The sequence below is a fragment of the Scyliorhinus canicula genome, chromosome 11 (genome assembly GCF_902713615.1).
Source record: "Scyliorhinus canicula chromosome 11, sScyCan1.1, whole genome shotgun sequence".
Lineage (NCBI taxonomy): Eukaryota > Metazoa > Chordata > Chondrichthyes > Carcharhiniformes > Scyliorhinidae > Scyliorhinus > Scyliorhinus canicula.
The window spans coordinates 4934858-4947405 of NC_052156.1; the positions used below are offsets into that span (position 1 = coordinate 4934858).

At 49.7% G+C, this 12548-nt stretch overlaps 1 protein-coding gene across 1 annotated transcript; it reads right to left on the reverse strand.

Annotated features, from left to right (window-relative positions):
- Positions 1–417: 417 nt before the first annotated feature.
- LOC119973728 (histone H1.10) lies at positions 418–1217 on the reverse strand. The gene has a single exon (XM_038812135.1). It carries the CDS (start codon positions 1038–1040, stop codon positions 507–509), a length of 534 nt encoding a protein of 177 aa, XP_038668063.1. The 5' UTR covers positions 1041–1217; the 3' UTR covers positions 418–506.
- Positions 1218–12548: the final 11331 nt, after the last annotated feature.

The following is a 12548-nucleotide window of genomic DNA, read 5'->3' on the forward strand; positions in this document are numbered from 1 at the left end:
AAAAAGTAGGAATGACACAACACGATATCTTTGCGAGAAAACAAACTGCATCGAGAAATCAAACCGTTGCCACCAAATTCGAGACACGAGTTTAATTTTATTCCCCCGGACTGTTGCCAATTTTTATTTTGTTTAAAAGTAACAAACACAAATCTGCAGCGGTTTCCAGGAAATCCATCACCCCGCGATTTCCCACCATGATTCAGATGAATTTAGGCGATTAAAATAAAATGCAAACTTTTTTTTTTACAAAAAGCTACAAGCAAATTTGTTAAATTTGCAAACAAGACAATCTTCCCGCGGTCTCAAATCCAACAGGCGGCACATGATGGGACCACGAACAACCCCCCCCCCAAAAAAAAATAATAAAAAGAACCCCCCCCCCCCCCAAAAAAAAAGTGATACAATGACTGGAAAAAGGGTGATTATCAAAAGTCAGCTGCACTTTTAATTTTTGCAACAACAACAGACAAAAAAGAAAATCACAACCCCCCCTCCCGCAGGGTTTAAGCTTTCTTCGACTTCTTGCTGCCTTTGCTCTTACTCCTGCTCTTGCTGGGGGTCCCCGAGCGGCTCTTGCTCTCCTTCCTCTTCTCTGTGTTTTTGCTGGAAGCGCCTTTCTTGTGGGACCTCTTGGTGGAGCTGCTGGCTGCTGCCGCTGCTTTCTCTTTCTTCTTCTTGGCCGCCTGGCCCGCCTCCCCTTTCTTGGTGATCTTGAAGGAGCCGTTCGCCCCCTTACCCCTCACCTGGTCCAGGGTGCCGTTCAGCACCAGAGCCCGCAGCGCGTAGCGCAGGTAGGTGCGGCCCTGCCGCTCGTTGAACCAGGACACGTTCTTGGCCTCCTTGTAGATGGTGGCCAGAGAGGAGCCATTGCGGGCCCCCAGCCGGCCCACTATCTCCACCAGCAGAGCGCTGTATTTGCCCTGCTGGTTCTTGCCCTTACCCGACTTCTTCTTCTTGGACCCCGCCTTCCGGGCCGGGCTCTTCTCCTCCTCGTCCTCGGCGGGAGCCACGGGCAGGGTTTCCACATCTGCGGACATGGCGGCGGAGACCGAAAAAAGGGCGGAAGCCGAATGCAGATGTGAATTTGCAGAGAGGGCTGCGGAATGCAGAAGGCAGGTTAGGCGGCGGCGGCTCCGGTTGCACGGGGGGGAGGAGGAAGGGGAGGGAGGGGGGGTTTGGTTCGGGCGCAGCGCTTTCCGCTCCCGCCGTCTCTCCGTCTGAAGCTGCGGAATTTCTCTGCGCAGCCGCTTATTTGAGCGCTGGGAGAGAACGTCAATGAAAACATCAACAGCCGGGGCCAGGATCCGCACCAACTTGTGCTTCTTGCACCACCTTCCCGGCGGCTTCCCGGCCGGACGGGGGGCCGGAAAATCCCGGGCGGGGCGCCGGGCTGCAGCCCGGGCTGTTCCCCGCCCGGTGCACGCGGCGGGCGGGTTCCCCGCCGCCCCCAAAGGCCGAATATCCCGCATCTCGCACCGGCTCCCCACCCACATCAGGCACCCAGAGATGGGGGTGGTGACTTCAGGGGGGGATTTGGGGGCCGCCCGGGGGCTGCACCCGGATTAAAGCAGCCCCCCACCCCGGGGGGGAGAGTGCGCCGCCCGGCCCGCTCACATTTACCCCCTTTGGGGGCCGAACACGGCAATAAATTGCCTTTTAATTTGTTGCAACTAACACAATGCGCGCCCCCGCGCGGCCGCGCTCAGAAAGGCGGCTGAGATTTGGGGCCAGTTACAATTTCTCTGAAATCTGCATCCAGTAAAGTGACAAAACTGCTCAATATCATTGGCAACATTCCTGCCCCTCACCACCAGAGAGAATCAGCTTGTAAATAAATCCCCCTCTGCCTCGGGCAAACTGATCTAAAAAGGATTCTGGGTCATTTTAAAATATTTTATTTTAAGCTATGTTCAAATTAACTTCATTCCCGCCAATTTTTTAAATATCGGGTTCCCTGTGAATTCCCAGTGAGTCGACAGTGATGCAAATTGTAAAAGCCCTCAATCTGCAGCATTTTATCTTACAGACACTGTGAGGACACAGTGAAGACAGCGAGGAAATGGTGTGAACGCACTGAGGACAAAGTGGACACAAGTGTGGACGCAGTGAGAACACAGTGAGGACAAATACAGTGCAAACACAGTGAAGATAGATACAGTGTAGACAGGCACAGTGGGGACACAGTGAAGACACAGTGTTGACACACTGTAGCACAGCGAATACACTGCAGACAGTCAAGATTCAGTGAGGACAGTGTAGACACTGAAGACACAGTGGAGATACACAATGTAGACACAGTGAAGACAGACACAGATTAGACAGAATGAAGACACTGTAGACAGTGAAGACACAGTGTATGCCAAACTGTAGCACAGTGAAGACACTGCAGACACAGTGAAGATTCCGTGAGGACACAGTGAAGACAGAGTGTTGACACCGTGAAGACACGGTAAAGACACAATGATAACATCGTGTTGACACAGTGAAAGCAGTGTAGACACAGTGGAGACATAGGATACAGTGGAGGATACAGTGTAGACGCAGTGAGGATACATTGTAGACAAAATGTAGACATAGTGAGGATATCGTGTAGACACAGTGAGGATACAGGGTAGACACAGTGAGGATACAGTGTAGACACAGTGGGGATACAGTGTAGACACAGTGAGGTACAGTGTAGACACAGTGAGGTACAGTGTAGACACAGTGAGGATACAGTGTAGACACAGTGAGGTACAGTGTAGACACAGTGAGGATACAGTGTAGACACAGTGAGGATACAGTGTAGACACAGTGAGGATACAGTGTAGACACAGTGAGGATACAGTGTAGACACAGTGAGGATACAGTGTAGACACAGTGAGGATACAGTGTAGACACAGTGGGGACACAGTGGGGATACAGTGTAGATACAGTGAGGATACAGTGGGGATACAATGTAGACACAGTGAGGTACAGTGTAGACACTGAGGTACAGTGTAGTCACAGTGAGATACAGTGTAGACACAGTGAGGATACAGTGTAGACACAGTGAGGTACAGTGTAGACACAGTGAGGATACAGTGTAGACACAGTGAGGTACCGTGTAGACACAGTGAGGATACAGTGTAAACACAGTGAAGATACAGTGTAGACACAGTGAGGATACAGTGTAAACACAGTGAGGATACAGTGTAGACACAGTGAGGATACAGTGTAGACGCAGTGAGGATACAGTGTAGACACAGTGAAGATACAGTGTAGACACAGTGAGGATACAGTGTAGACACAGTGAGGATACAGTGTAGACACAGTGAAGATACAGTGTAGACACAGTGAGGATACAGTGTAGACACAGTGAGGATCAGTGTAGACACAGTGAGGATACAGTGTAGACACAGTGAGGATCAGTGTAGACACAGTGAGGATACAGTGTAGACACAGTGAGGATACAGTGTAGACACAGTGGGGATACAGTGTAGACACAGTGAAGATACAGTGTGGACACAGTGAGGATACAGTGTGGACACAGTGAGGATACAGTGTAGACACAGTGAGGATACAGTGTAGACACAGTGAGGATACAGTGTAGACACAGTGGGGATACAGTGTAGACACAGTGAGGATCAGTGTAGACACAGTGAGGATACAGTGTAGACACAGTGAGGATCAGTGTAGACACAGTGAGGATACAGTGTAGACACAGTGAGGATACAGTGTAGACACAGTGAGGATCAGTGTAGACACAGTGAGGATACAGTGTAGACACAGTGAGGATACAGTGTAGACACAGTGACGATACAGTGTAGACACAGTGAGGATACAGTGTAGACACAGTGAGGATACAGTGTAGACACAGTGAGGATACAGTGTAGACACAGTGAGGTACAGTGTAGACACAGTGAGGTACAGTGTAGACACAGTGAGGATACAGTGTAGACACAGTGAGGATACAGTGTAGACACAGTGGGGATACAGTGTAGACACAGTGAGGATACAGTGTAGTCACAGTGAGGATACAGTGTAGACACAGTGAGGATACCGTGTAGACACAGTGAGGATACAGTGTAGACACAGTGAGGATACAGTGTAGACACAGTGAGGATACAGTGTAGACACAGTGAAGATACAGTGTAGACACAGTGAGGATACAGTGTAGACACAGTGAGGATACAGTGTAGACACAGTGAGGATACAGTGTAGACACAGTGAGGATACAGTGTAGACACAGTGAAGATACAGTGTAGACACTGAGGATACAGTGTAGACACAGTGAAGATACAGTGTAGACACAGTGAGGATACAGTGTAGACACAGTGAGGATACAGTGTAGACACAGTGGGGATACAGTGTAGACACAGTGAGGATACAGTGTAGACACAGTGAGGATACAGTGTAGACACAGTGAAGATACAGTGTAGACACAGTGAGGGTACAGTGTAGACACAGTGAGGATACAGTGTAGACACAGTGAAGATACAGTGTAGACACTGAGGATACAGTGTAGACACAGTGAGGATACAGTGTAGACAGTGAGGATACAGTGTAGACACAGTGAGGATACAGTGTAGACACTGAAGATACAGTGTAGACAGTGAGGATACAGTGTAGACACAGTGAGGATACAGTGTAGACACAGTGAAGATACAGTGTAGACACAGTGAAGATACAGTGTAGACACAGTGAGGATACAGTGTAGACACAGTGAGGATACAGTGTAGACACAGTGAGGATACAGTGTAGACACAGTGAGGATACAGTGTAGACACAGTGAGGATACAGTGTAGACACAGTGAAGATACAGTGTAGACACAGTGAAGATACAGTGTAGACACAGTGAGGATACAGTGTAGACACAGTGAAGATACAGTGTAGACACAGTGAGGATACAGTGTAGACACAGTGAAGATACAGTGTAGACACAGTGAGGATACAGTGTAGACACAGTGAAGATACAGTGTAGACACAGTGAGGATACAGTGTAGACACAGTGAGGATACAGTGTAGACACAGTGAAGATACAGTGTAGACACAGTGAAGATACAGTGTAGACACAGTGAAGATACAGTGTAGACACAGTGAGGATACAGTGTAGACACAGTGAGGATACAGTGTAGACACAGTGAAGATACAGTGTAGACACAGTGAGGATACAGTGTAGACACAGTGAGGATACAGTGTAGACACAGTGAAGATACAGTGTAGACACTGAGGATACAGTGTAGACACAGTGAAGATACAGTGTAGACACAGTGAAGATACAGTGTAGACACAGTGAGGATACAGTGTAGACACAGTGAAGATACAGTGTAGACACAGTGAAGATACAGTGTAGACACAGTGAGGATACAGTGTAGACACAGTGAAGATACAGTGTAGACACAGTGAGGATACAGTGTAGACACAGTGAGGATACAGTGTAGACACAGTGAGGATACAGTGTAGACACAGTGAAGATACAGTGTAGACACAGTGAAGATACAGTGTAGACACAGTGAAGATACAGTGTAGACACAGTGAGGATACAGTGTAGACACAGTGAGGATACAGTGTAGACACAGTGTAGATACAGTGTAGACACAGTGAAGATACAGTGTAGACACAGTGAGGATACAGTGTAAACACAGTGAGGATACAGTGTAGATACAGTGAGGATACAGTGTAGACACAGTGAGGATACAGTGTAGACACAGTGAGGATACAGTGTAGACACAGTGAGGATACAGTGTAGACACTGAGGATACAGTGTAGACACAGTATAGATACAGAGCAGGATTCTCCGCGCCCCGCCGCCAGCACACGATTCTGTGTGCTGGCCGGAGAATTGGCGCGACATGGTTGGCCCGGCGCGGTCACGGACCGCTCTATGCGCACCCCGCCTCCCCACCGATTCTCCGGCCTGGATGGACCGAGCAGCCGTAAGAAAAGAGCCGAGTCCCGCCGGTGCCATTCTAACCTGCTCTGGGCCGACAGGACCTTGGCGTGTAAGGGTCGAGTGGCGGTCTTTGGGGGTAAGGGGGGTCCGATCCCGGGGGGGGGCCTCCGATGTGGCCTGACACACGATCGGAGCCCACGGATCGGCTGGCCGGCCTCTTGGCTGGGGGGGGCCTCTTTTCCTACATGCGGCTCCTGTGTCATGTTGCGCCGGGGCCGGCACGTTAAAGGAGGCCACTGCACATGCGCGTGTTGGCGCCGGTGCCACTGCGCATGCACGTATCCCACAGCACATGGTTCGTGCTGGGATCTGCAGCTGGAGCGGCGCGAACCACTCCAGCGCCGTGCTGGCCCCCTGTAGGGGCCGGAATTAGTCGTGGGAGAGGCCCGTTCACGCCGTTGTAAAACATGATGGTGTTTACTACAGCAGGGACACTCTGCCATGGGATTGGAGAATCCTGCCCACAGTGTAGACACTAAAGATACAGTGTAGATGCAGTGTAGATACAGGGCGGGATTCTCTTGCATCCGGTGGGGCGGGCCATACCAGTGACGTGAACCACTCCGGCGTCAGGTCGCCCGGAAGGTGCGGAATTCTCCACTCTTCCGGGGGCTAGGCTGGTGCTGGAGTGGTTGGCGCCGAAGGGCCTCCGCCGGCCGATGCGAGTTGGCGCATGCGCAGGAGCGCCAGCATGTCCTGCCGCATGCGCAGCACCGCTGTCGTGATTCCTGCACATGCACAGGGGGTTCCTTCACCGCGCCGGCCATGGTGGGGCCTTACAGCGGCTGCCACAGAGGGAAAGAGTGCCCTCACGGCACAGGGCTGCCCGCAGATTGGTGGGCACCGATTGCGGGCCAGGCCACTATGGGGCCCCCCCCGAGGACCCTGCTAACCGCCCTGCAAGCCAGGTCCCATCGGTATGGACCTTGTCTAATCCACGTCGGCGGAACTGGCCAAAAGCGGGTGGCTGCTCGGCCTATTGGGGCCAGGAGAATCGCCGGGGGGGGCGCTGGCAACTGCCCTCGACCAACACGGTGCGATCCGCGGAGAATTCGGCAGCCGCCGTTGGAGCGGCGGGGCAGGATTCACGCCGTCCCCCATCCCCCCCCCCCCGGCGATTCTCCGACCCCGCAGGGGGTTGGAGAATCCCGCCCACAGTGTAAAGACAGTGTAGACACAGTGGGGATACAGTGTAGACACAGTGAGGATACAGTTTAGACACAGTGAGGATACAGTGTAGACACAGTGAGGATACAGTGTAGACACAGTGAAGATACAGTGTAGACACAGTGGGAATACAGTGTAGACACAGTGAGGGTACAGTTTAGACACAGTGAGGATACAGTGTAGACACAGTGGGGATACAGTGTAGACACAGTGGGGATACAGTGTAGACACAGTGAGGGTACAGTTTAGACACAGTGAGGATACAGTGTAGACACAGTGAGGATACAGTGTAGACAAAGTGAAGAGTTTGTTCTGTTAAATTGACCTTTAAGCTGATCTGAGAGTGTGCTTTCTTTTGAAAAAAGAGTGGGTGGGAAGCAGCTCCTGGGAATTAAACAGATACAGTCTGGAAATGAAATCTATAGAGACTGGGATTGAACTCAATTTCTACCCTCTCCTTTCTGATAAAAGCCTGAGTTTTACATATAAAAAAATTACCCAGATGAAATGAGTGTTATCTCACATTTGGGGTTAAGCAATGCCAGGGGCTCTGTGGACGGGTTGATGTTAATGGGATGATTCGCTCCCTCCCCCACCCCTTTCCCATCACCCCACCCCACCCCCAACCTGGTCACCTCCCGCTGAATGCGGATACTTTTTTACCGGTGAGCCTAACATCATTGGAAAAAAGGTCTGGGAGGGAGAAATGATCTCCACTTGAAATTAAAATCACTTATTGTCACGAGTAGGCTTCAATGAAGATACTGTGAAAAGCCCCTAGTCACCACATTCCGGCACCTGTTTGGGGAGGCTGGTATGGGAATTGAACCGTGCTGCTGGCTTGCCTTGGTCTGCTTTAAAAGCCAGTGATTTAGCCCAGTGTGCTAAACCAGCCCCTTGGAGAGGACTGGATTGATCAAGGATAGTTCAGCATTAGACCATAAGATATAGGAGCAGAATTAGGCCATTTGGCCCATCGAATCTGCTCCACCATTCGATCATAGCTGAAACATTCCTCATCCCCATTCTCCTGCCCACTCCCCATAACCCCTGATCCCCTTATTTAAAAAAAATAAATTTAGAGTACCCAATTCATTTTTTCCAATTATGGGGCAATTTAGCATGGCCAATCCACCTACTCTGCATATCTTTCTGTTGTGGGGGCAAAATCCACGCAAACACGGGGAGAATGTGCAAACTTCACACGGACAGTGACCCAGAGCCGGGATTGAACCTGGGACCTCGGCGCCATGAGGCTGCAGTGCGACCCACTGACCCACCGTGCTATCCCTGTTCCCCTTTTTAATCAAGAACACCAGATTTGTGCTTGAGGTCCTCTGCTTGAGCTGGAAGGTGGAATTAGACAGAATAGTTATTTCTTAGAACATAAGAACTAGGAGCAGGAGTCGGCAATTTAGCCTCTCAATCCTGCTCTACCGATCAATAAAATCATGGCGGATCTCATCCTGGCCTCAATCCCATCATCCTGCCCATTCTCTTTAACCCTTCAACCCATTACTAATTAAAAATCTGTCTAACTATTCCTTAAATTTACTCACTGTCCCAGCATCCACCGCACTCTGGGGTAGCGAATTCCACTGATTCACGGCCATTTGGGACAAGTAGTTTCTCCTCATCTCTGTTTTAGATTTTCTACCTCTTATCCCAAGACTATGACCTTCTCGTTCTCGAATGTCCCACAAGAGGAAGCTTCAGCTCCACGTCTACTTTATCCATACCTTTTATCATCTTGTATACCTCAATTTAATCTCCCCTCATTCTTCTAAACTGGAGAGAGTGTAGGCCTAAACTGTTGAATCTCTCTACATACGACAAAACCCCTAATCTCTGGAATCAACCTAGTGAACCTCCTCTGAACTGCCTCCAATGCCGCTACATCTTACCTCAAATCAGGGGACCAAAACTGTGCCCAATACTCCAGGTGCGGTCTCACCAATGCCTTGTACAGTTCCTTACCTTCATACTCGATTTCTTTAGCTAAAAATGCCAACATTCCATTCGCTGTCTTCATTACCTGCTGTAGCTGCTCGTTTTCTGTGACTCATGCACGAGGACACCCAGATCCCTCTGCAATGGAGCTCCCCGGAGTCTCTCCCCATTTAGATAAATGTTGCCTTTCCATTTTTCCAAAATTACCTCATGCTTATCCACATTAAACTCCATCCTGCCACGGGCAGCACGATGGCGCAGTGGTTAGCACAGCTGCCTCATGGCGCCGAGGTCCCAGGTTCGATCCCGGCTCTGGGTCACTGTCCGTGTGGAGTTTGCACATTCTCTCCGTGTTTGTGTTGGTTTCGCCCCCACAACCCAAAGATGTGCAGGGTAGGTGGATTGGTCACGCTAAATTACCCCTTAATTGGAAAAAATTAATTGGGTACACTAAATTTATTTTTAAAAACTCCATCTGCTACATGTTGATCCACTCTCCCAATCTATCGATATCCATTTGTAAGGTTCTTCTTTCCTCATTACAAATTATTGTCCCATCTATTTGTCATCTGCAAATTTGGTGATACAACCTTCTATCTCTGTATCCAAGTCGTTAATTTGGATTGTAAATAGCTGAGGCCCAAGGACTTCACTGTGTCAACACTGTGTCTATACTGCGGCACCCCACTAGTTACATCTTGTCATCCAGTAAAAGATCCATTTAACCCGACTCTCTGATTCCTGTCCGTCAGCCAGTCTTCTATCCAAGCTGATAAATGATCCCTAACCCCATGTGGTCTAACCTTGCGTATTAACTTTCTGTGCGGCATCTTATCAAATCCGCGGTGGGATTTCAACTGGAGTTTCACTCGGGGTCTCTGGATATGGGCAGACGGTAGCATAGTGGTTAACACTGTGGCTTCACAGCGCCAAGGTCCCAGCTTCAATTCCCCGCTGGGTCACTGTCTGTGCGGAGTCTGCACGTTCTCCCCGTGTCTGCGTGGGTTTCCTCCGGGTGCTCCGGTTTCCTCCCACAGTCCAAAGATGTGCAGGGGTAGGTGGATTGGCCATGATAAATTGCCCTTAGTGTCCAAAAATGGTTAGGAGGGGTTCTGGGGAGAGGGTGGAAGTGTGGGGATAGGTTGGAGGTGTGGCCTTAGGTAGGATGCTCTTTCCCGGGGCCGGTGCAGACTCGATGGGCCGAATGGCCTCCTTCTGCACTGTAAATTCAGTGAATCTGTGATTACTGGTCTAGTGACAATACCGCTCTGCCATCACCTCCCCTGTCAAAGGGGGATCATGGCTAACAAATCTGTTCAAATTTGTCAAGGAGGTGACTCGGTGTGTAGATGAGGGCAATGCAGTTAATGTATCCATAGAATCTCTACAGTGCAGAAGGAGGCCTTTCAGCCCATCGAGTTTGCACCAACCCTCATCCTATCTGTAACCCCACTGCATTGATCATGGCCATTCAACCTAACCTGCACAAGTCTACATGGACTTCAGTAAGGTTTTGACAAGGCCTCACATGGGAGACTGGTCAAGGAGGTAAAAGCCCATGGGATCTGGGCCAATTTGACAAATTAGATCCAAAAGTGGCTCAGTGACAGGAGGCAGAGGGTGATGATGGAAGGTTGTTTTTGTGACTGGAAGCCTGTATCCTGTGGTGTTCCACCAGGATCTGTGCTGCCCCTCTTGCTGTTTGCTGTGTACATTAATGGTCTAGATGTGAATGTGGGGGCTATGATCAGTATGTTCACAGCTGACCCAGAAATTGGTGGTGTGGTAAATAGTGCGGAGGGAAGCCTTAGATTACAGGACGATATAGGTGGGCTTGTTAGATGTGGCAAATGGAATTTTAAAAATATATAATCTTTATTGTCACAAGTAGGCTTACATTAACACTGCAATGAAGTTACTGTGAAAATCCCCTCGTCGCCACATTCCGGCGCCTGTTCGGGTCACAGAGGGAGAATTCAGAATGTCCAATTCACCTAACAGCACCTCTTTTGGGACTTGTGGGAGGAAACCGGAGCGCCCGGAGGAAAGCCACGCAGACACGGGGAGAATGTGCAGACTCTGCACAGACAGTGACCCAAGCGGGAATTGAACCTGGGACCCTGGTGTTGTGAAGCAGCACCAGTGCTAACCACTGTGCTCCCCTAAAAGTGTGAGTTGATGCATTTTGGGAGAACTTGCAAGGCGTGGGAATACGCCATGAATGATAGGATTCTAGGAAGTGCAGAGGACCAGAGGGACCTTGGGGTGCGTACCCATGCACCTTGGGGTGCATATCCATATTACCCCTAAAAAGCAGGACCTCTAGGGTTGTAATCTCAGGATTAATCCCTGTGCCATGTGCCGGTAAGGCTAGAAATAGGAGAATAGTGCAGCTAAACACGTGGCTAAACTGGTGGTGTAGGAGGGAGGGTTTCAGATCTCTGGACCATTGGGAACTCCTCCGGGGCAGGTGGGACCTGTACAAGAAGGACGGGCTGCATCTAAACTGGAGGGACACCAATATCCTGGCTGGGAGGTTTGCTAGAGTCACTCTGGAGGATTTAAACTAGTCTGGCAGGGGGGTGGGAACCAGAATGTGAGCTTTGGAGGTGTCATAACCGAGGGGGAAGAGAACAAAAATAAGAGAACAACATCACCCTCAGGCAGAGCAAAAAAGGTGAAAAGTGTGAAAAGGGAGGTGGTCAATGCAGGACTGAGGGTGTTGTACCTAAATGCGCGCAGTATACGGAACAAGGTCAATGAGCTTGTTACGCATATTGAAATTGGCCGGTACGATGTTGTGGGCATCACAGAGACGTGACTGCAAGGGGATCAGGGCTGGGATCTAAATACACAAGGCTATGTGTCCTATCGAAAGGACAGGCAGATGGGCAAAGGGGGCAGGGTTGCATTGTTAGTAAGGAATGAAGTTAAATCGATAGCAAGAAGCGATATAGGATCAGAAGGCACAGAATCTCTGTGGGTAGAGTTGAGGAATCACAAAGGTAAAAAGACCCTGATGGGAGTTATGTACAGGCCCCCCTAGCAGTAGTCAGGATGTGGGGCAGAAAATAAATCAGGAGATAGAAAAGGAATGTAAAAAATGGCAATATTACAGTAATCATGCTTCGATATGCAGGTGGACTGGGAAAATCAGGATGGTTTTTTTGGAGCAGCTTGTGACAGAGCCGACTAGGAACAGGCAATTCTGGATTTGGTGATGTGTAATGAGGCAGACTTGATTCGGGAACTTAAGGTGGAGGAACCCTTAGGGAGCAGTGACCACAATATGATAGAATTTACCCTGCAGTTTGAGAGGGACAAGCTGGAATCAGATACAGATATATACATAGAAGATAGGAGCAGGAGGAGGCCATTTAGCCCTTCGAGCCTGCTCCGCCATTCATCACGATCATGGCTGATCAACTCAATAGCCTAATCCTGCTTTCTCCTCATAACCTTTGATCCCATTTGTCCCCAAGTGCTATATCCAGCCGCCTCTTGAATATATTCA

Bases quoted from the DNA above. Each gene is read 5' to 3' on its own strand.
- LOC119973728 (XM_038812135.1), bottom strand. From the start codon at position 1,040: ATGTCCGCAGATGTGGAAACCCTGCCCGTGGCTCCCGCCGAGGACGAG.